At 38.4% G+C, this 24,656-nt stretch overlaps 1 protein-coding gene across 2 annotated transcripts; it reads right to left on the bottom strand.

The window, feature by feature from the left end:
* Nucleotides 1-1,858: 1,858 nt before the first annotated feature.
* On the bottom strand, nucleotides 1,859-22,547 carry phf20b (PHD finger protein 20, b). 2 transcript variants are annotated; one of them, XM_065249881.2, is made up of 19 exons: nucleotides 22,404-22,547; nucleotides 17,263-17,368; nucleotides 16,906-17,077; nucleotides 16,705-16,789; nucleotides 15,875-15,951; nucleotides 15,316-15,796; nucleotides 15,003-15,104; nucleotides 12,887-13,021; nucleotides 12,747-12,806; nucleotides 12,434-12,667; nucleotides 12,156-12,326; nucleotides 11,936-12,034; nucleotides 9,128-9,259; nucleotides 8,716-8,894; nucleotides 5,637-5,736; nucleotides 5,266-5,461; nucleotides 4,785-5,193; nucleotides 3,566-3,788; nucleotides 1,859-3,453 (listed from the first exon to the last, which is right to left on the bottom strand). In XM_065249881.2, the coding sequence occupies exons 2-19, from the start codon at nucleotides 17,343-17,345 to the stop codon at nucleotides 3,308-3,310; spliced, it is 3,084 nt and encodes a 1,027-aa protein (XP_065105953.2). In that variant the 5' UTR covers nucleotides 17,346-17,368; nucleotides 22,404-22,547; the 3' UTR covers nucleotides 1,859-3,307. The 2 variants fall into 2 exon arrangements, with proteins under 2 accessions (XP_065105953.2, XP_065105956.2); XM_065249884.2 differs by lacking the exon at nucleotides 9,128-9,259.
* Nucleotides 22,548-24,656: the final 2,109 nt, after the last annotated feature.

Below are 24,656 nucleotides of genomic sequence, written 5' to 3'. Positions count from 1 at the left end.
AAGGAGAGGCATGCATGGCTGTCATCCACAGAGGAAGCCACTGGGAAAGCCAATGCTCAAAAAGCTTTAGCTAGAGGTCATATTGAGAAAGGCAAAGACTATTGGGTCTCTAGCTTTCCATACTTTGGAGTAATGAGACAAAGATTAATCTTTGTGACTCTGATGGGTTCCAATATGGTGTGGCAAAGGTGAGGAGTACAATGAAAAATGCATGGTACCAAAAGTAAAGCATGGTGGTGGCAGTGCTCTTCTGTGGGCTTGCATGAATGCGGCAGGTGTCGGGGAGTTGAATTTTATAGACGGCATCATGAATACACAGATGTACTGTGAAAGAGAAGATGCTACCATGCCCTTGATCAAAGGCCAATCTTTTAACATGATTGTGACCCAAAATACACATCTAAGGTCACTAATTCATTTTAGAAGAAGCACAGGGTAAAAGTGATTCACAGGTTGAGGTATGGGGAGTTCTGAAAAGACAAGCAGAACTTCATTCTCCATCCAGAATCTATAGGATCTGAAAGAGGTCATTGTTCAAGAATGGAGAATAAAAGATGTTAACTATATGTTGACAACTTGTTTATTCAATGCCTAGAAGAATTAGTGCTGTTTTTAAAAAAATAATGGAGGCCATACAAAATATTAGATTTTGCATCACCTCATTTGATTTAAATGTGTTATTTTTCGTATCCTTAAGATGGTAAGTGACTTTCACTCTTATGTTAAGAAACATAAATGTTTAATAAAACTGGTGTGTAAAAATACAGCAAATTGGTCTCATATTTACTAATAAATGGAGAAAATTTTATTTTCAAAGGGGGTGTACTCATTTATGCTGAGCACTGTATATGGTAAACTTCACTTCTGTACTCTGGGTACACCAAAGATATATTTTACATCTTAAAAAGCCTTGTGAATGTCCCCTTTAAATGTGTAGCTTATTTTTATATCAACAATGCATACGCATGTTCTCTATAACACAATTGTATAATCATTGTAGTGTACATAATGCATCATCTATATAAATCCAGGCTGAAGTTTCATGGGATTATGAGATTAGGATCATATCAAATATTTCAAGGTTATATTTTTACATAATGTTCTTTACATAATGAAGAGTGATTTTTGTAGAAAAATCAATTTACTTAAAGGGATAGTTCACACAAAAATGAAAATTCTGTCATTATTTACTCACTCTCATGTTGTTACAAACCTGTATACATTTCTTTGATCTGGTGAACACAAAGGAAGATATTTTGAGAAATGTTTGTAATCAAACTGTTCGTGGACCCCATTCACTTCCAAAAAATAATACTAATGAAGTACATGGGGTTAACAAACGATTTGATTACAAACATTTCTCAAATTTTCTTCCTATGTGTTCACCAGATCAAAGAAATTTATACAGGTTTGTAACAACATGAGAGTGAGTAAATAATGACAGAATTTTCATTTTTGGTTGAACTATCCCAAATATTTAGCGTTTTAAATTATCATTTAACACAGTGGTTTTCAACATTTTTCAGTGTGCGGGCCCCCTTGTACATGTTCCCCCCAAAGAAAATGTATGACATAAAACATTCACTTTATATTGGAATTAAACAAAACAAATTATACAATTTAGTGCTGTTGGTTAATAGTCTTATTTTTCCTGATATTTAATTACACAGAATTTATGATAAATGAATGTATTTATAAAATCAGGGGCTCCCAGTTTGAGAACCACAGATTTAACACAAACTACCACTAATCTCACTATTTTGCTTTTTCAAATATTGCAATGTAGGAAACATCTGGCCATCTAAAACACAGAGATGTGTTTATCTGCTTCTGTTATACAAAGTAAAAACAAACAACGTTTTGGAATTTAAATGTTCGCATTTATTTGCTTGCTTTTGGATAAGGCGTCAATTTTTTCAGAACTTATCCCAGGCGACCCAATGTAAAAATATAGTAACGGAAAACTTAAATGTACAAAAGAGCACAAAATACTTATATTCAATAACCAGATTTAAAGTGACTAGAAAGCAAGAGGGCAGATGTAAAATTATAATCGGCTACATAATATTGAAGAGCAGTCAACAGGCTGTCAATCGCTCACCAGCTGTACAGAGAAAACACAAACTCTTCAAATACCCTTCAGTAAGATTTAAGAATCCACAAATACAATTACAGTTTGCGTGTCTGAGGGTGAACAATACACAAACTGACCTTGTTTTTAACAGTAATAAAGAGATAAAACACCAAAAGGTGTTGTTAACACTGAAAAGACACTTAAACATCAGACATGGACTATACAAAAGCTGACAGAAGGGACAAGGTGGAAAAGTTAAATAACTTAAATTCAATTACAATAACTTAAAGGCATCTAATCTCTTAAAATCAAAATGAATCTTGTAGAGAATAAATGAAAAAAAGAGACAACACTGAGAAACAATTAAAATCCATACAACCAAAAATTCAGTATGCAAGAAAACGTTATGTGAAAACGTAGCACGCCGATTTGAAATGCAAGCAAACCCCAATTGTGTCAAAACAGAGAACGATACATGACATTAAAGTACAGTACTATAGTATACACAACATTATGTAAAGTCTTTACTATAAATGCCGATTCAACATAGTTTAGCTAAAAAAAGGCAGAACATAAATTTGAGCAAGTGATAGGGGTTATTTACACGATTACATGACGTATTTAGTACAAATATAGAAGTAAAATGAAAGTACGTTCAGGTTAAAATATATTGTCATTCTCATATGTAACAATATTTTCATTAACTCATAATATCATTCGAGTCCTTAAGCTCTTATCGAGAGCCAAGACGTGCCAACAGTCAAATATTATCACTTGTTATGACTAAACAAGAAATAAGAAGTATTTAGCAAGTCAAGAATATAGAGAAATATACATTTTTTAAAAAAGTCTAACAAAATTACCATCAGGTCTATGACAGACAGAGCTAAGTGCTACAAAGAAGCTTTAAGTTTCACAAGAAAAGAAAAAAAGTGAACAAAACCTTTGCATCATTGTTTATAATTGTAGTCTTGACTGCTGTTTAACTGCTGTTCATATTTACCATTTCAACACACATCTCTATATTAGAGAAACTAGAGCATCATATTTAAGGTAGTTTGGATGGCTTAGCAAGGTATTCCCTCTTAAAAAACAAACAAAACAACCGTTTCAGCAGTTTTATGTCAGATTTCGACTCTGTAAATTAACATGAACTTCATGTTTCAGAGTTTATTCACTATCATGCCTGTGCGCATTGGGCATTTGCCAGTCTTTCACTATTCTCTGACGCCCTCATGAGGACGAGGAGCATAGTGCGATCTGCTGCACTTTACCCAAATCGGTCAGGAGCTGTCTGATCCGATGTTTCAGCTGAGGAAGTCGGGCCAGCGGATCTGGAGGTTCCAGTTCACCGGTGTAGTCTAACCAACTCTCCAACACTGCAGCAAAATTTTAAAGTTGTTAACTGGTTAGATCAAACACTGAAACTGCTCACCCTTAACCATAAAATTTTTGAGTGTACAGGTTTATATTTAGTGAAACATGTCTCACCGTCCAGTTCTCGCTCGATGAGGTCCATTCTGTGCATCACTTCATCCTGCACGACCTCAATGTGCTCCAGCAGGTTCAGCTGCCACTGTTGGTGCAGCATAAGGTCAGGGTCAGACTTTGAATCAGGGGTCACGGGGTCAGGCTCCTCCTCCTCCTCCTTTATGTCCACCGCACAGGTCTTCTTCTCATCGGAAACCAATCGTTTCATACGACACTCCAGTTCCTGATAACACAAACCAATGAGTCCCATGAATGCCATGTAATAAAGTATCAGGGTTCCCACACCTTAGTAAGCTTCAAATTCAAGGACCTTTCAAGGACTTTCCAGGTCCAATACCCTCAAATTCAAGGACTAAATGTGGGGATACATTTCAAGTGAGAGCAAGGTTACATTGTGTTACCTTTTAAGATATATATTGTTACAGTTCCCTTTCGAGGGAACTCGTGCTGCATCACTGCGGTGACACTTTGGGGACTCCTCCAAGGGTAAGTGCGTCTGAATGTGTATATCAAATTCAACCAATGGTGAGGCTTAACGACAAAGACAGGGTAATGCGGGAGCCGGGAAGTATATAGCTATCTGAAATATTGCCAAAGACGGCGTTACAGGGACGCAGGAAGTATGACAAGGGAGACGCAGCGTCTCGTTCCCCTCTCAGGGAGGGAACAACAGTTACATACGTAACCCGAGAAGTTTACATGTGTCAAACACAACTATGCAAAAAAGCATTTTGGTATGAATCAACATTTGCATACAGAAGATATAAGAATTTAAAGGGAACAGTTTAGCACGCGTTCTTAAAAAGTCTAAAAAATGTATGATATTATCCTACACTACACATATGGATTTTTTTCCAGAAAACTTGCATAAAATAGATTCAAGCACTTTCAATGACCTGCATCTATGTATGTACATTTTCAAAAACTTCCCAGGACCTTGAATTTTTCTCCTCCAGATTCACAAACTTGAATGCTAAACGGTCTAATCAGATTCAATGGATTATGCTAAGCTATGCTAAAAGTGGTACCGCCAGACTCGGAGATCAGCTGAATGGATTCCAAAACAGTAAAAATCAATTCATTAACTCTAGGGGAGATGTAAAATGAGCATATTTTCAGAAAAAGTGGAGTGTCCATTTAAATTTCTTTAAACACCATGCTAGCATCAGTGGCTATTATCACCTCAAGAGTTAAGACACATCAGTTGCTTGTAACACACCTTGGTAAAGGAGCGGTCGGCCAGCTGGAGCTTGTGCTGTTCATGATCCAGCGATGCGCCGTACCTCTGTTCTGCCATCTCTAGGAGGTCCTCTGTGCTCCTCAGGCTGTCTTCCAGCTCAGAGCCTCCCCGCGTCTCCACCACCAGTCTCCTCTCCACTGCCGGGTAGTACGTACGAGGTTTCTGGTAGCAGTGCTCGCTGCTGATGTACGAGTCCTGAAAGGAGCAGTGCTTCTCCACGGGCGACGGGACTTCACTCTTCAACACATCAAGCTCGCTCCCTCCCATATCAGGAGGTGAGGGGGGAAAGGGAGTGGTGACGCCGGAGTCTCCCGCCATCTTCCTTCGCAGGCCATCTGCAGGCTTCCAGGGCTGGCGCCAGAGCTTCAGGTCCGGATGGGCTTGGGTTCTGAAATGTGGATGAAATCCATTAAGATTCAAATAAGAGGACATCAGAAATATAAATATGTGAATGACTTACTGCAAAATGCTCATTTTGAGCTGAAGGCCGTTGACCACCTCAAACACGCGGTGGACGTCCCCCAGGAGCTGATGGGCGGCGGTCACTTTCTTGCTGTTTTTGTGAGAGTAGTTCTCATCCAGAAAAGACAAGCCGTACATGTGACCGCTGCTCAGCCAGTCTTTATCATACCAGAACCTTTGGCTCTGCCTTAGAGCTGTACACAAACATAGACAACAAATACAAAAATATAACGTAATGTGGAAGAAACAACCATGAGGCGTATAAAGAACAGAAATAGATGTTTAGTTGCCTTCTCTCTTTCTCATTTTGCACTTTCTCTATCTCATACGGTCAAGACAGATGTTAATACACCATATGAAGTCTCTCACCTGGTGGGTCTCTGCAGATGTAGCAGGTGTAGGTATCTGGCACACTTTCCTCATACAGTCCCATACAAGTCCCATGCTGCCAGCACAGACACTCATCACACTGCAGAGATCACAGACAAACACCGAATGTTCAAACAGTGCCAGTCAATGCTATCAATTTTAGACTTCACATTTCAATGTTTTAGAGGAAACGGCTTTATGATAATTCAGAGAGAACACATATACTGCAAAATGTATACTTAACTCTTTCCCTGACATTGATGAGTTATCACTTCAATTAAGAGAAAATGTTTGCTTGCCAAATGACAAATTTTTACAGCAATCCATATTTTAGGTATGTTTCCCGATCCGATTCCGATACCAGAATTCCGAATATCAGCCGATACCGATATCTGCCCGAAACTATTGTAATTAAATGCATAAAGTGCTTTCTACTAAATCTAGTATCATTTTAAATGTTAAATCAATAATTTAAAACAATTTACAAGTTACAGGAAACATTACTAAATATTAATCATGGCAGTGTTTAGGAGAACATATAATAGGTACGTTTGATCGATTAAGTAGGCTAAATATTTTTTTTTCTTAATTGTGTAAAATTGTCATAGTAAAAAAGCTTTAGTGTGCAAATGGTTATTTTTGGGAATTATGCGCTTGGCCGGAGTTTTATGCACATTCCGGGTGCAGAATTGATGCCCTTGAATAATCCTCTCATGAGAATCCTCGCTCCGCAATAGAAAGTTCATAACTGTTAAAACACAAAGAGAATAGATGTGCCAGGTGCTCAGCACAAAGTGAATTGCATTTATCCGACGGCTTACTGAGACTTTATAAAATCAGATCTTTAAAATAGCCTAACGTTATTGTGTGTGTGCATGTGTGAATGACGCCATTCATCGGTCCGCTTCACCAGTGAATTAACCCAGTTTGTGAGTAAATTACAGTGTTTCTGTGAACTTAAATATCTTTAAATGTGCGTTTGTTCCTTCACATGAAGCTATTGAGTGAATTAAAAGACTTCGAATATAGGGCATAAAACTTTTATGGTGCTTTTATAATACGTTATCCTTTTAATAGCTTGTCAGTAACAACCACGGCTATCGGAATTGGATCGGTCAGGATGTCGGCCCTCGATCCGATGTCCTAACGATCCAGCATATTGAATCGAGACATCCCTACCATATTTCCCCCGTTATCCACTAGGTGGCGCTCTTACCTAATCTTATAAAACACTAAAGCATACACTGATCCAAAAACAGTAAAAATCACCACTCTGAATTTGATCTCTAACAACAGTCTTTTACAAAAATGCAATTATCTCAGCTTTTTGCTAAAAATTTTGTATTTTTGAAGAAACCTACCCATATTTGATAAAAGGACAACTAAAGATAGGAATATAGCAGAGGGTTCTTTTATGTGATATATTGTATGTTTATATATTTAAAGAAAAACTAATTCTAAGTATTAAACTTTTGTGAAAATATAAAATAATTATGGCACTAGCTGGCAACTTTTTTTAAAAGTGCTGGCGGGGAAAAGTTAAATGCCCTGTGGGTCACTTTTAGATAAATGACATATGCATTAATGTAAAAAAATAGATAAATGCCTCATTCGACCTCTCATAGACATATATATGCATAGATGCTCCATTAACAGCTCGATCACTTATAGGGCATCTTTTGCATATATATGTCTATGAATGTCAATTAAAACGTGTGCTGCTTCCGTTAATATAAGTCTGGGACTGACATTTTGAGCACCAAAAGTATTATTATCGCTTAATCAATATGGATTCTTTTCTATATAAACACACGCCAGATAGAGATGTTTGACCGTTGCGCGCCGTCTTGAAACCCTGGAGGCGGGACCAGGATTGCAAAGCATTGTTAACAGTAGCAGGCCAATCGAGTGCTTTATTTTTGGTTAAACACACTTTCTCTTTGGTGTTTGGTGTACTAACACAAATGTATTAAAATGTAAATGAAAAGAAACTACATTATTGTTTAAAATCTGTGGCATATTCATAGTTTTCCCTTTAAAATTATTCTTGAATGTCGTGTTATTATTAAAGCCCTTTTAGGGACAAGTGTTGCAATTTAGCTTAAATGGATAGTTCACCCAAAAATGAAAATTCTGTCATCATTTACTCACCCTCATGTTGCAACAAACCTGTAAACATTTCTTTGAAAACGAAATAAGATATTTTGAGAAATTCGTTTCACGGACTCCATTTACTTCCGTAGTAGGAAAAAAGAATACCATGGAAGTAAATGGGGTCCACCAATGAATTTATACAGATTTGTAACAACATGAGAGTAAATGACAGAATTTTCCATTTTGAGTGAACTATCCCTTTAAGCTACAAGCACTATGAGGCTGTTTACACTTGGCATTAACATGCGTTTTCGTCGATCGGATCACAAGTGGACGACGTTAATTCCAGGTGTAACGGTGTTCAAAACGTTTTGAGCTCGTCCACTTTCGACCACTTTCAACCACATCCAGAGGTAGTCGAAACCACTTTCGATCGGATCGCTTTGGAGTTGCGGAACGCACATGTGGTTTTTAGCCTTTCATTGATAAACCTAAAGCGGCTGATCTCCGTAGTTTCGTTTTGAAAGCGTGTGAAAGTTGCGCGATCCTATTTCATCAATTGCGCTGAAAATTCAGAGAAAGCTCTTACATACACACGTACAACACACTGTGCAGCACGTTTACTTGCTAAACAAGCAGTAAACTCCGACATAATATAGTTTGCGTCCATATAAACTCATAATTACTCTCGCACGCGTCTGAATGACAGCAGAGAGACTCGCCCACCGTCTCACAGACCATCCCCTCACAGTATTCAGGACAGAAGCGGTCGAAAGTGGACAAGAGAGACGGATTTAAATACCAGGTGTAAACGTAATGTGTCTCTCTCGTCCACTTGTGATCCGATCGATGAAAACACATCTTAATACCAAGTGTAAACAGCCCCTGTGATGCATGCTAGTCTATATCTATTCTATCTGTCCCTATACAAATAAACAAAAAACAGATATTATATATGAAGCTGTAGCAAAGGATAAATGTTGACCTGTATCATGAAGTCATTCTCTTCCTGCACTTCACAGACACAGCGTACGATCTCTGAGCCGTGAGAGCGCCTCTCTACGCCCTGTTCTGATAGAGGCATGTTCAGATTCAGCTCAGTATCAGACTCGTCCTCACTCCATACAGGACTGTCAGATGACAAATCACTGCTGCTGTCTTCACCTGTCACGAATAAGATCCATGTCATTATTTTTCATTTCTCTTCCTTCACAAAACGATCCTTCATGCAAGGAAACCCACTACCCTAAGTCACACATGCACACATTAAACGCGTATCACACCAGACACCTAACACACATATTTGAAGAAAGTTAGACAAGACACGGAAAGTTATGCAAAGACACAATCTTAAAAAGACACAAAGCAGGAGGCTGTGAGATCTGAGGTGTACCCACTCTGGCTGAGCATCTTTTGTGGCTGGGGTTCCACGTAGGAGCGATGTGTGAGGGTGGGGGGCAATTTGAGGGCCGAATTCAAATTGCAAAGGAGGGGCTTTGGGCAAATGCTATCCTCAGTGCTGTTAAAGTCTGTCAGAGGAGGGGAGAGCAGACGCCACACATGGGTTAAACAGAGACTGATCCGTTTCTAGCCAATGAGGCGGCTTGATTCAGTGAGTCCTGAAATGATGCTTATGTTCTGGGCATGTTAAATTCTGGGTGAATTAATTCAATTAATAACAGGGGTGCAAAATCTAAATATGGAAGGGTTAATTGAACATAAGACTGAACAGGATAGGCAAAATCATTGAGAGGACACATGACAAGACTAAAACTAGGACTGCAGAACAGTTTTGCTCAAGCATGTGTGTATTTACTGACTTTAAGCATAAGCTTTTAATAGCACAGCTGAAAGGACAACGAGTTAGAAAGAGTGACAGACTGATAAATATCAACTAGAACCATAGAGCAAGTTAATATTAAGTTATTTTAAGAATACTGCTTTCTGTCAAGTACTCCATACAGTACCAAGGTGGGTTATGCTTAAAGGATTAGTCAATTTTCTTAAAAAAAATCCAGATAATTTACTCACCACCATGTCATCTAAAATGTTGATGTCTTTCTTTGTTCAGTCGAAAAGAAATTATGTTTTGAGGAAACATTCCAGGATTTTTCTCATTTTAATGGACTTAAATGGACACCAACACATAACAGTTTTAATAAAGTTTAAAATTGCAGTTTCAAAGGACTCTAAACGATCCCAAACGGGGCATAAAGGTCTTATCTAGCGAAACGATTGTCATTTTTGACAAGAAAAACAAAAATGCACTTTTAAACCACAACTTCTCGTCTTCTTCCGGTCCAGTGACGCGCCAGCGTGACCTCACGTAATATGTCATCACGTCAAGAGGTCATGGATGACGTAGGCGAAACTATGCCCCAGTGTTTACAAGTGTGGAGTAAGAGGACCATTCCGACGTTGTTGTATGTGGAATGATAGTAATTCATTTCTTTGTGTCAGTTTATTGTTTAAAACAGTCCGCAAATGTGCGTTTCATATATGTAACACTTGACCTTTTCACGGCATTACCCAATTACGTGAGGTCGAGCTGGCTTGTCACACAGTGGAGGAAGACGAGAAGTTGTGGTTTAAAAGTGCATATTTTTTATTTTTCTTGCCAAAAATGACAATGGTTTCACTAGATAAGACCCTTGTGCCTCGTTAGAGTCCTTTGAAACTGCAATTTTAAACTGCATTAAAACTGTTAAATGTTGGGGTTCATTAAAAAATCCTGGAGTGTTTTGCTCAAAAAACATTTCTTCTCGACTACACAAAGAAAGACAACAACATTTTGGATGACATGGTGGTGAGTAAATTATCTGGATTTTTTTAAGGAAATGGACTAATCCTTTAAGGCCGAAGTATGGTCCATTTTTTACACGAACGAGAGGGTCCTTGTATTTTTGGAACCCCGTGTACATAGTTGTGCATGCACCTACTATTTTGGTGAACTGAGAGTTCCCATTAAATTGGCAGACAGTCTACAATTATAATAAAATTTTTGTGAATTCTAAGTAAATATTGGATAAATGAGGGGATTTCAAACTTTTTTGTTTGCTGAAACGACTTAAATTATTTACTTGAAGTACCCCTGTAGATTTTAAGTAAATATTTCAATAATTTTCTAAAGTTTCCTTTAAAAGTATTTTTCACCTGTTTAAAATTTTTTCAGTAGTATTTTGCTCATAGTGACTGTTATATTACCCATTATTGTCCATCTTGAGTTCTCAGTTTTTCTGATATATTGTAGTGTTATGTCAATAAATAAATAAATATATAGATATAAACAAAAAACTATAATATAATATAATATAATATAATTAATTGTATCAAATAAAAAATATTTTAAAATTATTTATTTACATTTTTCGGATTTAATTGCAATTAGTTAATCATTTTCCATCAACTCACAAACCCCCTGCATTCCCTCGCAAACCACCAGGGGTTTGTAACCCCCAGTTTGGGATGATTTTGAATGTAATTTAAAGGAACAGTATGTAAGAAATTTATATCAATTAATCATAAAATGACCTTGATATGTCACTAGACATTAAGAAATCATTTTCATTTTAAATACTTATATCACTCACAACATTGATCTGGCCAGGATATTGTCATTTTAAAAGTTGAGTTGCAGCCCTCAACTGATGTTTATGTTGTCATTTTGTGTATTGGCCCCCAGTTGTGTGGTTGCAGTACCAGTTTTAGCCACAAGTTTTGTTATTGCAATACCAGTTTTGGCCACAATCCTACATACTGCTCCTTTAATGTAAAATCTTGTAAAACGGTAAAGCTTGATTAACTCTAGGATGCAAATTTACACAGGCAAAGACAGATCTAAAATCACAATAGAAGATCAGTGGAAGATCATCTAAAATGTCAAACACTGACATTTTGACTGAAAACCAAACATTACAAAAACATTTTTTTTAGCTTATTTTAAGAAAACCAAGTTTAAAAATTAGAATGGTTTGCGATGTCAAAGATTAACCAGAATGGATTGTATTTTTACAGTTTTTTTTATTATTTAAACCAGCAAACCTAGCATATGACATCATATCCTGTTGACTATATTAGCTTTAAATATAAGCGTAACTGCCTGCCCTTCTGGAAAACCTGTTGTTACAGCAGACAATCAGAGGGGGCAGTAAAGAGGCAAAAGACGAGAAGCACAAAAAACACTACACTAAAAAAAGCTGTCTAACCTGACTTTGACCTCTTTTTCTTCTTCTTCTTTTTCTTCAGTTTGATGCGGAAGAAATCCCTCTGACGTTTCTCCCTCAGCCGCTCTCTTTCTTTCACCCCTATCGCAAGGAATTCAGAAGAGAATATCAATCTCAGTTTCTGTCATGTGGATGTTAAGAGGAATCATCGTTGAGCATGAGCACAGGAAATGGACTGAATGATCACGATGCTCTGCAATACCTGTTTCCCTGGCAACCCAGTCTCTCTCATCATGCAGCGAGCGGTTGCTGTGTTGGTTCTCTTTGCTCCTCTCTGAGCCCAGCGTGGATGAGCGCTGCCGGTGCATGCTGCCAACACCAGGGGGCGACAGAGTGTGTCCTGATTTACTGTCACTTAAAGGAGAAGGAGTATCTGTGGAAATATAATTTGATGATGTCCCGAGATGAGAAGACACACACTCACCAAAGCATTGGAGCATAATAAAGGCAGACAAAAAAACAAAACAAGTGAGAACTAACGTTGGGAGCCAGAGATCGTGCGGCGCCTGCGAGGAGTCTCCTGGTTCTGCTTGTCTGAGGAGCGCGTCTGAGGAGGGCTCGGATCGCTCTGTGCGTGGTAGTATTTCATGTGATAGTGAAGCAGAGATGCCTTGCGGAAAGACTTGAGGCAGCCCGTGACCTTGCATTTGAAGGGATTGTGGTCCAACTCGATGGACAGGATAGGGGGCGGTTGATTTTTGATGACCCTGTACACTAAGGGCAGAAAAAAAGTTGACATAAAAGCAGATTTTCATACGTGTAGGTGCATGTAAGAGACGAAGTGTGTACTCACGTGGTTCTCTGCTGTACTTGTTCGTGGTTGGAAGATGGACTTGCTGTTTAAGTGCTGAAGCTGAGACAGAAACTTATAAATTAGCACATCATACATTAGATCTGCATAAATGTTTTGGTAATGAAATTTAGGGGGCGTACCGAGATCAGGCGTTGTTGCGGTTTCTTCTGTGGGTGCTGGATTTCCTGCAGGACATGTTGGACTGTCTTTACTCTCTGAGGTTCCTGGGACAGAGTCTGATTTGGGTGTTTTAATCTGGGATCGACTGGTTTTGTCTGTGGGGGAGACAACAGCCTGTGAGACAGTGCTAAAACTCCATGGATGAAAGCTACACTCCAGCCAAATATTAAAATTACCTAAGATTTAATCACTCTCAAGCAATCAAGATACACATTTCCATCATCTTTCAGACGAACACATTTGGAGTTATTTTAGTAATGTCCTTGTTCTTCCAAGCTTTATAATAGTGGAAAACAGGGATCAGGGAACAACTTCTGACTTTAAACCCCCCAAAAAGTGCATTCTTCTTTCACAGTAATGTAGACGCCATCTTGGACTCATGTGAGAGTTTTTCGCGTAGTGAGCTTTTGTTGCCACGGGTATGTTGAGCAGTGAATCTCGTAAATCACATGAGTCCAAGATGCCTTTAATAAAGGAAGCTAGTTATACAAGTTTATAAAGTTTAAAATATGGATGTTTTTCTTACAATATCACATTGATTACCTGCAGAAGACCTTTATTAAACCCTTGGAGCCCTGTGAAATAGGGGTGGGCGGGGCACAAACTAATGCAGGGTTAGTTGTAACACGGACCGTTTACATTGTTGCACACGGTTGAGCGATTTGTTTTTCCTGTATTGTTTTCACGCTACCAGAAGACCTGTCTCCTGCAAATTTATGGAAAAGTATAATGTTTTTCCAGAGAGTTATTGATGAGTGTTTTGGTGACATGTAAGTTAATTTATAAATGTCTGAATATTTAGACATTTAGACATTTGTTTCCATTTATAATTGAACTATGGTTAGACGAGGGATGAATAGTGTAAATACCTGTCTATTATAGACAGATATATAAACAATATACACACAAAACAGTATCGAAATATTTGCCTGAAAACTTAATTTTTAGCAAGGGTTACAACTAACCCCCTGCTTGTTACCGTGGGTTCACACTAGCCGTGTTTGAGGCATCAAAATCGCGTCTAGTTTGCATCTTGAACAGTTTGAGTTTACTCGTTCATTCGCGCGTGAAAATCTAGTAATCTAGACATTCGCGCGGAAATATGCGTCATGGGAGGGGCTTCTGTGACTCCGGTCCCTTTCTGTAATCACGTCACTACTAGAGGAAGCTCCTGATTGGTTAACGCGGCACGTTTTTCCACCAAAGTTCACATTTTTCAACTCGCGCGTTTGCCGCGACAACACTCAATTTGAGCCTTTCGCGCGAACAAGACGCGGAATCACATCTACGGCGCCGCACTAAACGCCTCATTCGCACCGAGAGGCCTCCAGATGCACATCAACGCGTCTTTACATTGACTGGTCTGAACGCAGCATTACAATTAATCGCACTTGTCGGGTAAGTTGGAATTAATCAAACACAAATATTTTTTAATGATTGAGCCAAAACCAAAAAGCGTTAGCTTGTGCCCCCATCTCCCCTACTTCTGTGAAAGATGGATGCACTTTCTTGGGGCTTAAAGTCAGACGTTGTTCCCTGAATCCGGTTTCCCCCTGTTTTATAAGCTTGGAAAAGCAAGGACATTTACTAAAATAACTCCAAACGTGTTCTTCTGAAAGATGATGGACAGATAAGGAGTAAATCATAGGGGAATTTTGAAATTTGGCTGGAGTATTGTTTGAAACATTTCATCAACTCATTCTTAAAATAAAAATTATTGTTGATTTTTGGATGTGTTACTGTATAATTCATGTATAGCTCAGTAGCATTCAGTACCATTCATGTATAGCTCAGTAGTACAGCATTGCAATAGCAGTGCAAAAGCTTATTGGTTTAAACCCAAAGAAACACAAATTGATACAAATGTCTATTTTGTAATGCACTATAAGATGCCTTGGATAAAAGTGTCTGCCTAATGCATAAATGTAATGTAAATATAATATAAAGGCAACATATGCTGTATACTTGTATTTGACATAAACAATCTTACAGTTGAGAATTTAGTGAGACAATGTTTGTGTCACAACAATAACGTCACCAAGCAAAAAAAACCAAAAACAAATAACGGTGTCATACCTGTGCTTGAATTGGCTCTGCTTCTTTTGGACGGTTGAATTTGACCTGTAGATGCACGTCTCTTCCTCAGCGCTGGACCGCTGGGCTTATCTGCATCTTTCCCTGTGACAGACAGACAAGCTCACAACTCAGCAAAAAACCTGCTTGGGTCATCAAACACCGAATTGACTTGAGCATAAATCACCCAACAATCCCTCGCTCTCAATTTCAATCCTTTGCTGCACTTCTTGTTTAAAATTCATTAGCGTTAGTAATATTCGCTGGGTGAAATTGAATATTTAAAAGTAACACCATGTTCATCCAAAAATCTCACCATCTGCCATCTTACTCCGTGTTCTTCTGGGCAGACTGGGACCTTCATCTGCTGCTTCTTCCTTTTTCTCCCCGTCGCTCTTGTCAATGCCATTTTGAAGAGCGTTGGGCTTCTCTTCCTCCTGTTCTTCATTCATCTCCTTCTTCTCCACCTTCTCAGTTTTGATGTCTTCTTCCCTGCTTTTCAGCGGTTCTTCCACCACGTCTTCACATGGCAGTTTTTCTTTCTGCTCGGGGGAGCTCTGCTCCGATTCGTTTGCTTTCGTAGTCTCCCCGTTTTCGCTCGCTCCGCCGTTCTGGAGGTTTCTAGGCTCATCTATCACCGTGACATCTTCTTCTTCTCCTTCCGATCCACTTTCGCCGTCCTGATCAGAGGTGCTGTGTGTTGAGCCGTTAGTCCTGCCGTTCTCCTTGGGTTTCCATTCTTTATTGCTTTGGTCGCTCCGCTTTCGAGCTTGCTGATTGGCTTTGCCATGGGAGCTCTGTAGATGAAGACAAACTTATTAAAAAAGTCTTCTCGATAAAGGGCTATTACTGTAGCCAAGGCAGCGACCTCTCACCTCTTTGCGGAAAGGCTTTACTTTAATTCCCTTTACCGTCTTCACGACTCCATCAAAGAACTTCACCTTGTAGGACCCTGGACGACACAGCAGCATAGTCATATACAAGTCAATTACACACGCGGTTACTAGTGTTACTAGTGCAAAGGCTAACGTTTGATAATATAGAGAAAATAATGCTAAAACGTATAACCTTGAATGCAATTATACTTTAAAAGGGACACTTCACTTTTTTTTTAAATATGCTCATTTTCCAGCTCCCTTAGAGTTAAACATTTGATTTTTACAGTTTTGGAATCCATTCAGCTGATCTCTGGGTCTGGCGCTACCACTTTTAGCATAGCTTAGCACAATCCATTGAATTTGATTAGATTATTAGCATCACGCTTAATATCATTACGACTGCTGCAGCCATGTTACGACAGCAAAGTCCTTGATTATTACGCCAAAATGAGAGTATAGCTCCTAGCCATATCTGCCTAGAATACACAACTTTTAATTTTCCATCGGTCTTAGTACACAATGTAACTACAGAAGAGTCAAGTTTTAAATAGGAAAAATATCGAAACTCTTTGGCTATTATTGAGCGCGATGCTAATGGTCTAATCAGATTCAATGAATTATGCTAAGCTATGCTAAAAATGCTACCGCCAGACCCGGAGATCAGCTGAATAGATTCCAAAACGGTAAAAAAAAAAAATCAACCGTTTAACTCCAGGGGAGCTGGAAAATGAGCATATTTTCAAAAAAAAGTGGAGTATCCCTTTAAATTGCTTTGAATATAAGCCTCTGCTGTATGCATATCTATAAATAAGCTTTAAAATACACACCATCTTTGTCACGGGACAGGATCTTAGCAGGGTAGTAGCGACAGTCTGACCAGCTAGCTAGAACTTTCTGGTTAACATGAAAGCCCTGAAAAGGTAAAAAAAATAAAAAAAATTGCATGTGTAAATATATCTTTCCTCATTACTAATAGTCAGCATGGGCAAAATAGGACTCCGAGTCAAAGTTTGAAAAGAGGAACTCACTGGAGCAGTCTGCTTTTCATTGAGACCTTGTTTCCTCAGCTGGATTCTTTCCACGGGTCTGAGGTACGGACTGCTCCAGTCAAACCACTCATCGTAACGGTGACTCCACTGTTTGTAGTGGATCAGAACCTTCTCATCGTCATAGTCGATCTTCTCAATATTAGCTGCATACCTATAGACACAAACAAGAATAAGTCACCTGTTTTAAACTTGTGACATTGCCCCCTCTAAAATTATTGCTAGTGCTATTTATGATAGAAAATTAAATTGGTGGTTGTATTAGGGCATCTGAATTTCAATCAGGTTCTCTTAGTGAATGAAAGGATGGATAAGCCGAAGCAGAAAGAAGACACTGACCAGTTCTTCAGGCTGTCTCGAGCCTCCAGCTGCGCTCCCACCTCGAATGAGATCCCACGCCTGTGAGGAGGGGTCTTTGACATGCTGTTCACATGCACCCACCAACCTAATAAACAAACAAAAACAATACAAAACAAAAAACAGTAAGAACACACTTCACTGCGAACACATCACAGGATCAAAGTTAAATGAATTTAACTGTCACCAAAGACACAATATAATGAATGCTGCAACACTGTTTCTAAATAATAGTAATGTATTATATTAAATATTATTCATCATATTATTATTTTTCATTAGTTGTGCTTTAGAATTATCACATGACTGGCTAATATTGGATGCCAGTGCTGTTAGGACCCTTTATTGACAGTCTTTCCCCATTTTTAACAATACAATATCAATTCAGACTCACACTGAGGTTTGCTCTAGATGGCAGGACCGATGTTAAAACATTGTGCTCAGTAGACAAATTAGATCAATAGACTAAGAGTAGGACATCTTTTCTGTCTGCGTGAACACATTCAACTACATGAGTGTCTACATCACAAAAACAACCCAGTCGATTGCATTTTCAACTACCTTTGAATATGCATAACGCATCTTAATACCAGGTGTAAACCATAGACTGTAACAAATATGGTTTAGTGCCCATGACGTCACCCGAAGGTTTGTGAAGAGCATTTTGAAGCCCAAAGTAGGCGGAGTCTGCTGTGGCCATCTTGGCAGCGAGTCAATCACGAATAAACAAAAATAGGTTGCTGAAACCACAACCGCCTAGCCTGACGGTAGTGACAGCAGTGGCAATTCATCCGTCACTCAAATGGCCACGCCCTTAATTATGCAAAATTTAAGGCTTAATATAATTTAAGTGGAAGAGTTGTCAGTTGTCATGAAGGGCAAAATTAGCTGTAGGCCAAAAACACTTTTTGTACCAGGCTGTAAAGTTGGGCATTTTAACATGGGGGGGGGGGGGGTCTATGGGAATTAGCTCTCTTTTGGAGCCAGCCTCTAGCGGGCCGGGCAGTCAATGAGCTGCAGTTTAAGTCACTTCTGTGTTGGCTTCATGAGAGACACCAGAAGGTTGCCCCCTTTATGTAAACAGCCTCTTACTTCAGATCTGATGCTTCTATATGTAAGCTCTCAACTAATGATAAACTGGATCAACACAAGGATTGAATGTTTAAATATGTTAAAATTAAATATGGGGAAAATAAATATAAAACTGAATGCATAAATGAAGTTAAAAATAAAATTGAACAATTAAATTAAAAAGGTATTACAAAAATATCAGGACTAAATTTAATATAAAATATATATTTGTTTAAGCAAGCAATTGCTTTATTTATTTAACTATTATTAATTATACTTATTTATATGTTTAATTATAGCAGATTTGGTTCTCCATATGTCCCATTCTTTAATATTTGACATATTAATGACCATACACCTTTAATGTATCTTAAGTGTATCTTATTTATGTGTTGCTATATTAACATAATAACAGCATAATTAGTTATGGATTACCTTATAATAAATATGCAATATGTTCTAATGCAACTAAATATTTCTATAAATTCACACAGTAAATTATCTAAATCAGTGCTTCTCAACTGGGAAGAAGATACTTAAATTAATAAATGGAACATATCATAAAAATGAAGACTTTTTTTCATGTTTAAGTGCTTGTAGTTGCTTCTATCAACTTATCTGCAGTTCTTCTGGGTCTGCTGTCCAAATAGTTACCACATCAAGCTTTTCTGGTACTCCCTTTTTCAAATTTACTGCATTACAACCTGAGTTACTCTGCAAGCAGGTTTCTCGTATGAAAGCTTCCACTTGCATACTTGATCCTATGCCTTGTAGTCTATTTAAATCTTGCCTTGATCCATTATGTCCCTCAGTTCTTGCTATAATAAATGACTCTTTTTCAACTGGTTTGGTGCCAACAGCACTTAAAACTGCTGCTGTCACTCCCATCTTAAAAAAAGCAAAATTCTGATGTGAACGTTCTTTCAAATTATCGCCCAATTTCTAATCTTCCATTTTGGCAAAAATCTTAGAGGTGGTTGCGGCCCAATTGAACAACCACCTAATTGAAAATAGTTTATTTGAGCCCCATCAATCTGGGTTTCGGAAACTCCTCAGCACAGAGACTGCGTTGGTTAAAGTAAGGGCGCACTCACATTATCCAAACCAAACCGCGCTCGGGCGCGTTTGACCCCCAAAGCCTGGTTTGTTCGACTAGTGTGATCGCTTCGTTCCGCGCCCGGGCGCGGATTGTTTAATCGCGCCGCGGCCGGGTTGCAGAGGTGGGCCGGAGCGCGGTTCACTTGGGCTCAGGCGCGGAAGGCTGTGGTGTGAGCGAAATCGCGCCTGAGCGCGATTCAAAAGGTGAAGACGTCAGTTGCGCGACCACTCACCTTCATCTGCCTCCGTAAAAACCTTTTGATGCGCGCAGCGGGGTTACGTGAATGTCCGAGCTGCGCACGTGACGGATCAACTAAGCAATAAGATGACATGTGAGAGGGCTGTCTGTAATCGCGCACCAAACGACTCCGAATAAAAAACACAGACTTATCATTACGGTGGGTTCCAGTGTTAAGAGAGCGCTTTACTTCCTGCTTTTTCAAAACAATCGCATCTTAATGACGAAAGCGCGCCCGGACTCGGATCGATAAGAAGTACAGTGTGAGTGCGTGCACCTGGGGGAGTAGGGAGGGGTGGCAATCGCGCCCAGGCATGGTTTGGTTTGGTTGGGATAATGTGAGTGCGCCCTAACTAATGACTTGCTAATAGCTTCCGACTCAGGCTCCCCGTCTCTTCTCATTCTCTTGGATCTTAGTTCTGCCTTCGACACTGATGATCATGCATCGTTACTTAATCTTCTGGAAACTGTATTTGGTTTGTCAGAGACCTTTCTTGGCTTTAGGACTTATTTTATTGCAAGCAGTCAATTTGTTTTTATGGGTGGCTATAGGTCCAAAGTTGGTTCTGTACATACGGGTGTCCCACAGGGGTCAGTACTGGGTCCCTTACTTTTTAGGATGTATATTTATCCACTTGGTCATCTACTTAGATTTCTAGACCTTAACTATCACTTTTATGCTGATGACACGCAGATTTATATCCATTCATGGCCAGGTCAACATGTGGACATTGTGCATCTTTCTAACTGTATCACTGAGATCAAAATTTGGATGTCTAATAATTTTCTGTCCTTAAATGGCTCTAAAACAGACATAATGCCCCTAGGTTTTAATGTTTTGTATTCTCTGTAAAGCGCTTTGAGAAAGCCACTTTTAAAAGGCGCTCTATAAAATAAAGGTATTATTATTATTATTAAAAAATGTGAAAAAGAATAACCCAGTAATTGCAATTTGGCTCCCCATGTGATGTCAGAAGGGGATAATACTGCCACTGCAATTTAGTGCAGAGATCAAGTCATTTGCATTTAAAAGGACACTGCACATTTTTTGCTCAGACCTACAAGTGGCAATTTTAACAAATAAATGATCTATATGGTATTTTGAGCTAGAACTTCACATACATACTCAAAACATTTATTTGACATCTTAAAAAGTCTTGTGAAATGTAAAAAAAAGTTAAAAAATTAGCTAAACACAACTTAAAACAAGATATTTCCTGTCTATGGATATTTTAATAACGTAATTCACATATTTTAAGTTATGGCAAGCTCAACAATATTTTTATTTGGTAGAAATTGTAAACAATGGGGGTCTTGAGATAAAAAAAAAATTAAGATCCAGTGATAAATAAATAGAACTTAAAGGTCACGTTCTTTCTGATCCCATTTTCAAACTTTAGTTAGTTTGTAATGTTGCTGTTAGAACATAAATAATACTTGCAAAATGATAAAGCTCATGAGCACATGTTACATTGCGCACTGTACACACAAACAAAGCGTCAAAAACACAGAAAGAACGGGACCTTTAAATGTCAACAAGGTTAAATCAAAATCGGGAAGAAATCACCACTTCTCAGTCAGTCACTGTGGTGGTCATTATGAAAATCAAATGAAAGCGCGTCATCACAAGCGCCGCTAGTCTCCGAACTGCTCGCCAGGTGCGCGCGCAACCTCCGGGCTTCTGTCCGTCCTCGTGGAAAGACACGATCCATGCATTCTCAACACGTCATAATAGCGGGAAACCGCTATTATGAAAATTCAATACACGCACAAACCTCTCAGCTGACCGAGTTTAACGGTCACGCATGTCGGCAGGCGATCGAGCGCTGTGTGACGCAAAAGGCGCGCAATACGTTTCCTAGTTGTTTACCTTGTAAGGCCAGCGGCTAATTTTTTCAGGTCTGTCATTGCAAGTCCCAATTGTTACATCAGACAGCATTTCCTGTTAATGTAGTTACTTAGTCAAAGCAGGAAAAATATCAAAAAATTCGACTGTTCGATTTTCTCGAAGCTGCATTGAAATCAGGCTTTCGACTTTTCCTCCACTTCACATGCGAAGACAACGTGGGTGCAACGTTGTCTGCTAACTTGACGCGCAGTATTGCGTACCGTTCAAGACAGCGGACAAACGAAATGCAACGCTGTACAACCTTCACATCTTAATAAAGAATAAACCCCTGGAAAAGTTCAATCAATTATTTTTGTTGTTTTAAAGGGCTATTTTGACATTACATTGTTCACTCTTCGGCCACCATGCACAACAACAGCAAACGATTTGATTGGTTCAAGTCTCTGACTGACGCGGATTCCAGCGTTCTCATTGGCTCACACGCATGTCTATCAAACTCTACGCAAAGCGGCCTTTGCTCGGCCTGCTCTTTGCTGCATGGAGCTGCCGTCATTATGACTCGGGAATACAAGACAACTCGAACAAAAGTCTACCATGTGTTGAAGAAGCCTTCAAAGCTCAGATATTTAGATATACAATATGACTACGGCTGTTGCTGCCAACACTTTTCCCTAATGCATTTCTTCTTAAAAACACTTTCACGGGTCCCGTTAGCATCCAACAGAGGAACACATGCATGGAGGCAAGTTTCGATTTATAGACCAGCATCATCACATAAACATTGTGGGATTTAAAATGGCAAAAAAACAAAACGTTCAAGACAACTGCTTATTATTTAATGCAAAATATCATCAAAGCGTCGTTTACCTTAATTGATGAGAAACTCCGAAAGCAAATGAAAATGCGCTGGCAATGCTGTAAGTCGCATGCTTTGAGAGCACGGCGCATCCACGCAGTTTGTTTTCTCCGGCTAGGCGGCGGGAGCAGCGAGGCCGGTGCCCGCGAGGTGGAGCTTATTTGCGCACGCGCGGGGAATTGTTCCTGGTAAGGATGATTTGTTTAATAATTCATAAACAAATAGCATGTACAACAATATATATGCCATAATACAACAGAAGGACGTTTCTCATGCTTCATAACACAACGTGAACTAAAAAACATAAGACGGAGAGCATAAAAGGAAAGGAAAGAATGAAAAAAAGAGTACAACCATTATGTACTCCTTTTGTATAAAAATGTCAAAGAAAGAGCTTAATTTTTTTTAGATTTTAGTGAGGAATATCTTGCACTAGCAGGTTGAAGTGATTTACAATAGACAAACACAATGTGCATGAGCTGTCAACACACAAATAATTATTGTTTCATCTGTATTTTTAAAAAAGACTCATTAAACTTTTCATGGAGAATTTTGAAAATATTCCTGATTGGAATCTTAATGGTAATTATTTGGACATTTAGGAAAATTCATAAAAACTATATAATATATAAACATAAATAAATGTTTTTGTCATAAGCAGACATTCATGCAAGGTAATACAAATACAAAAAGAAACTATATACCATAGATAAAATATATTTATCCAAGTTTTATCATCAAAGCATACTTGACTTGATGTAGTAGGCTCAAATGCAGCAAGTATGGTAGTCAATTCCTGAAAAATGGAAATTTGTCCAGTTATGTCAAGGTCTAGAAGGGTTTTTTTTTTTGAGTAAAAATTGTGAGTAGGGCCTTCAAATATTGCTGTGGCCAATCAAATGGGCCATGAAGTAAAAAATGATAAGATCCACTGGTCTATCATTATTATTAGCAGCGATGCTTTTAGGGGGCAAAATACTGTTCATTTTCATGATTATTTAAAGCCATTTTTCAACTCAACTTTATTTATATAGCACCTCTAAAAACATGATTGTTGACGATTGTTGATTGTCAACGATACATTAATCCAATTATTATTAAAAATAAAATAAAAACATAGTTTACATCATAAAAGACAGGACAGAGACATAAAAACACTCCAAACACCGCAATATCAACTACACGCAGAATTTTTTATGTCATGTCTCCCTCTGCTTAATCTAGAGAGAAGTAAACTAATAAGCAAATAACCTTTTAAAACAAGTTCAACTCAAATTAATGTTTTATTATAATTTATTTGACAACACAATTTGTATAGTCAAAATAACAAATGTAACAACCCATATAGGCACTTTTTTGCATCTGTAAACTGAACCATACATATATGAATGTAAAACAACCCACAAATGACATACAGTACACTTAGGCAGGTTATTTATCAGCACATTGATCATTTGATTAATTTGTCCTTGATCAAAACAGACCACTTATTTTTAATTATATGGCCAAAGTTAAATTATATCTCATTATATTAGCATAAATAACAAAGGATATATCTTACTAGTTACACCTGTTCTCTGGTATCTGCTGACTCTGCTGCTAGTCATGACTGCATCATGCAGATTTATACAGCACCGTTTAATATTTTTTCTCACTAGGTGAACAAGATATGTTTTTTAATTATATATTACTATATATTTCTGTTACTTGTATAATGAATATGTGAAATCCCTCTCTAAAGCGCGCAGACTCGCTATTGTTTCCGTAATCTCCTCCTGGCAGAACGTTTATTACTGCCACCCGCAGGACAAGCTTTGCATTGCACCCAAAATAGATATGGATGGATGGATGGATGGATGGATGGATGGATGGATAGATAGATAGATAGATAGAACAGGCAGACAGACAGACAGACAGACAGACAGACAGACAAAAATCGGGAGAACGAGTTGGGACCAGTGCGAATCGCTCTCGCGGTACTTTGACGTCATACACTGATAGATCTGCGTAGCTCCGTTTTAAGCTGAACATTTACATGAGAAGTAAATGCGTTCAAAGTTTTTAAGTCAATAAGTCTGTTTGCTGTTCTTGAAAAGATAAATTAGAAAAATCAGTAAATGGACAATAACACTTACGTTAATGTTTTATTCATGAACCCAGTTAATGTAGTTTAGCATAAGTTAATCTTTTTTTTTTATGTTACAACAATTAACAAATGCATTGTCCGTTGTCTGTTCAGGTTTGTTTATTTGCATCAACTACTG

This window comes from Paramisgurnus dabryanus, chromosome 21, assembly GCF_030506205.2.
Source record: "Paramisgurnus dabryanus chromosome 21, PD_genome_1.1, whole genome shotgun sequence".
NCBI classification, from domain to species: Eukaryota; Metazoa; Chordata; class Actinopteri; order Cypriniformes; family Cobitidae; genus Paramisgurnus; species Paramisgurnus dabryanus.
The sequence above is the reverse complement of the archived record's forward strand: the minus strand, read 5'-3'. Positions and strand labels throughout refer to the sequence as shown.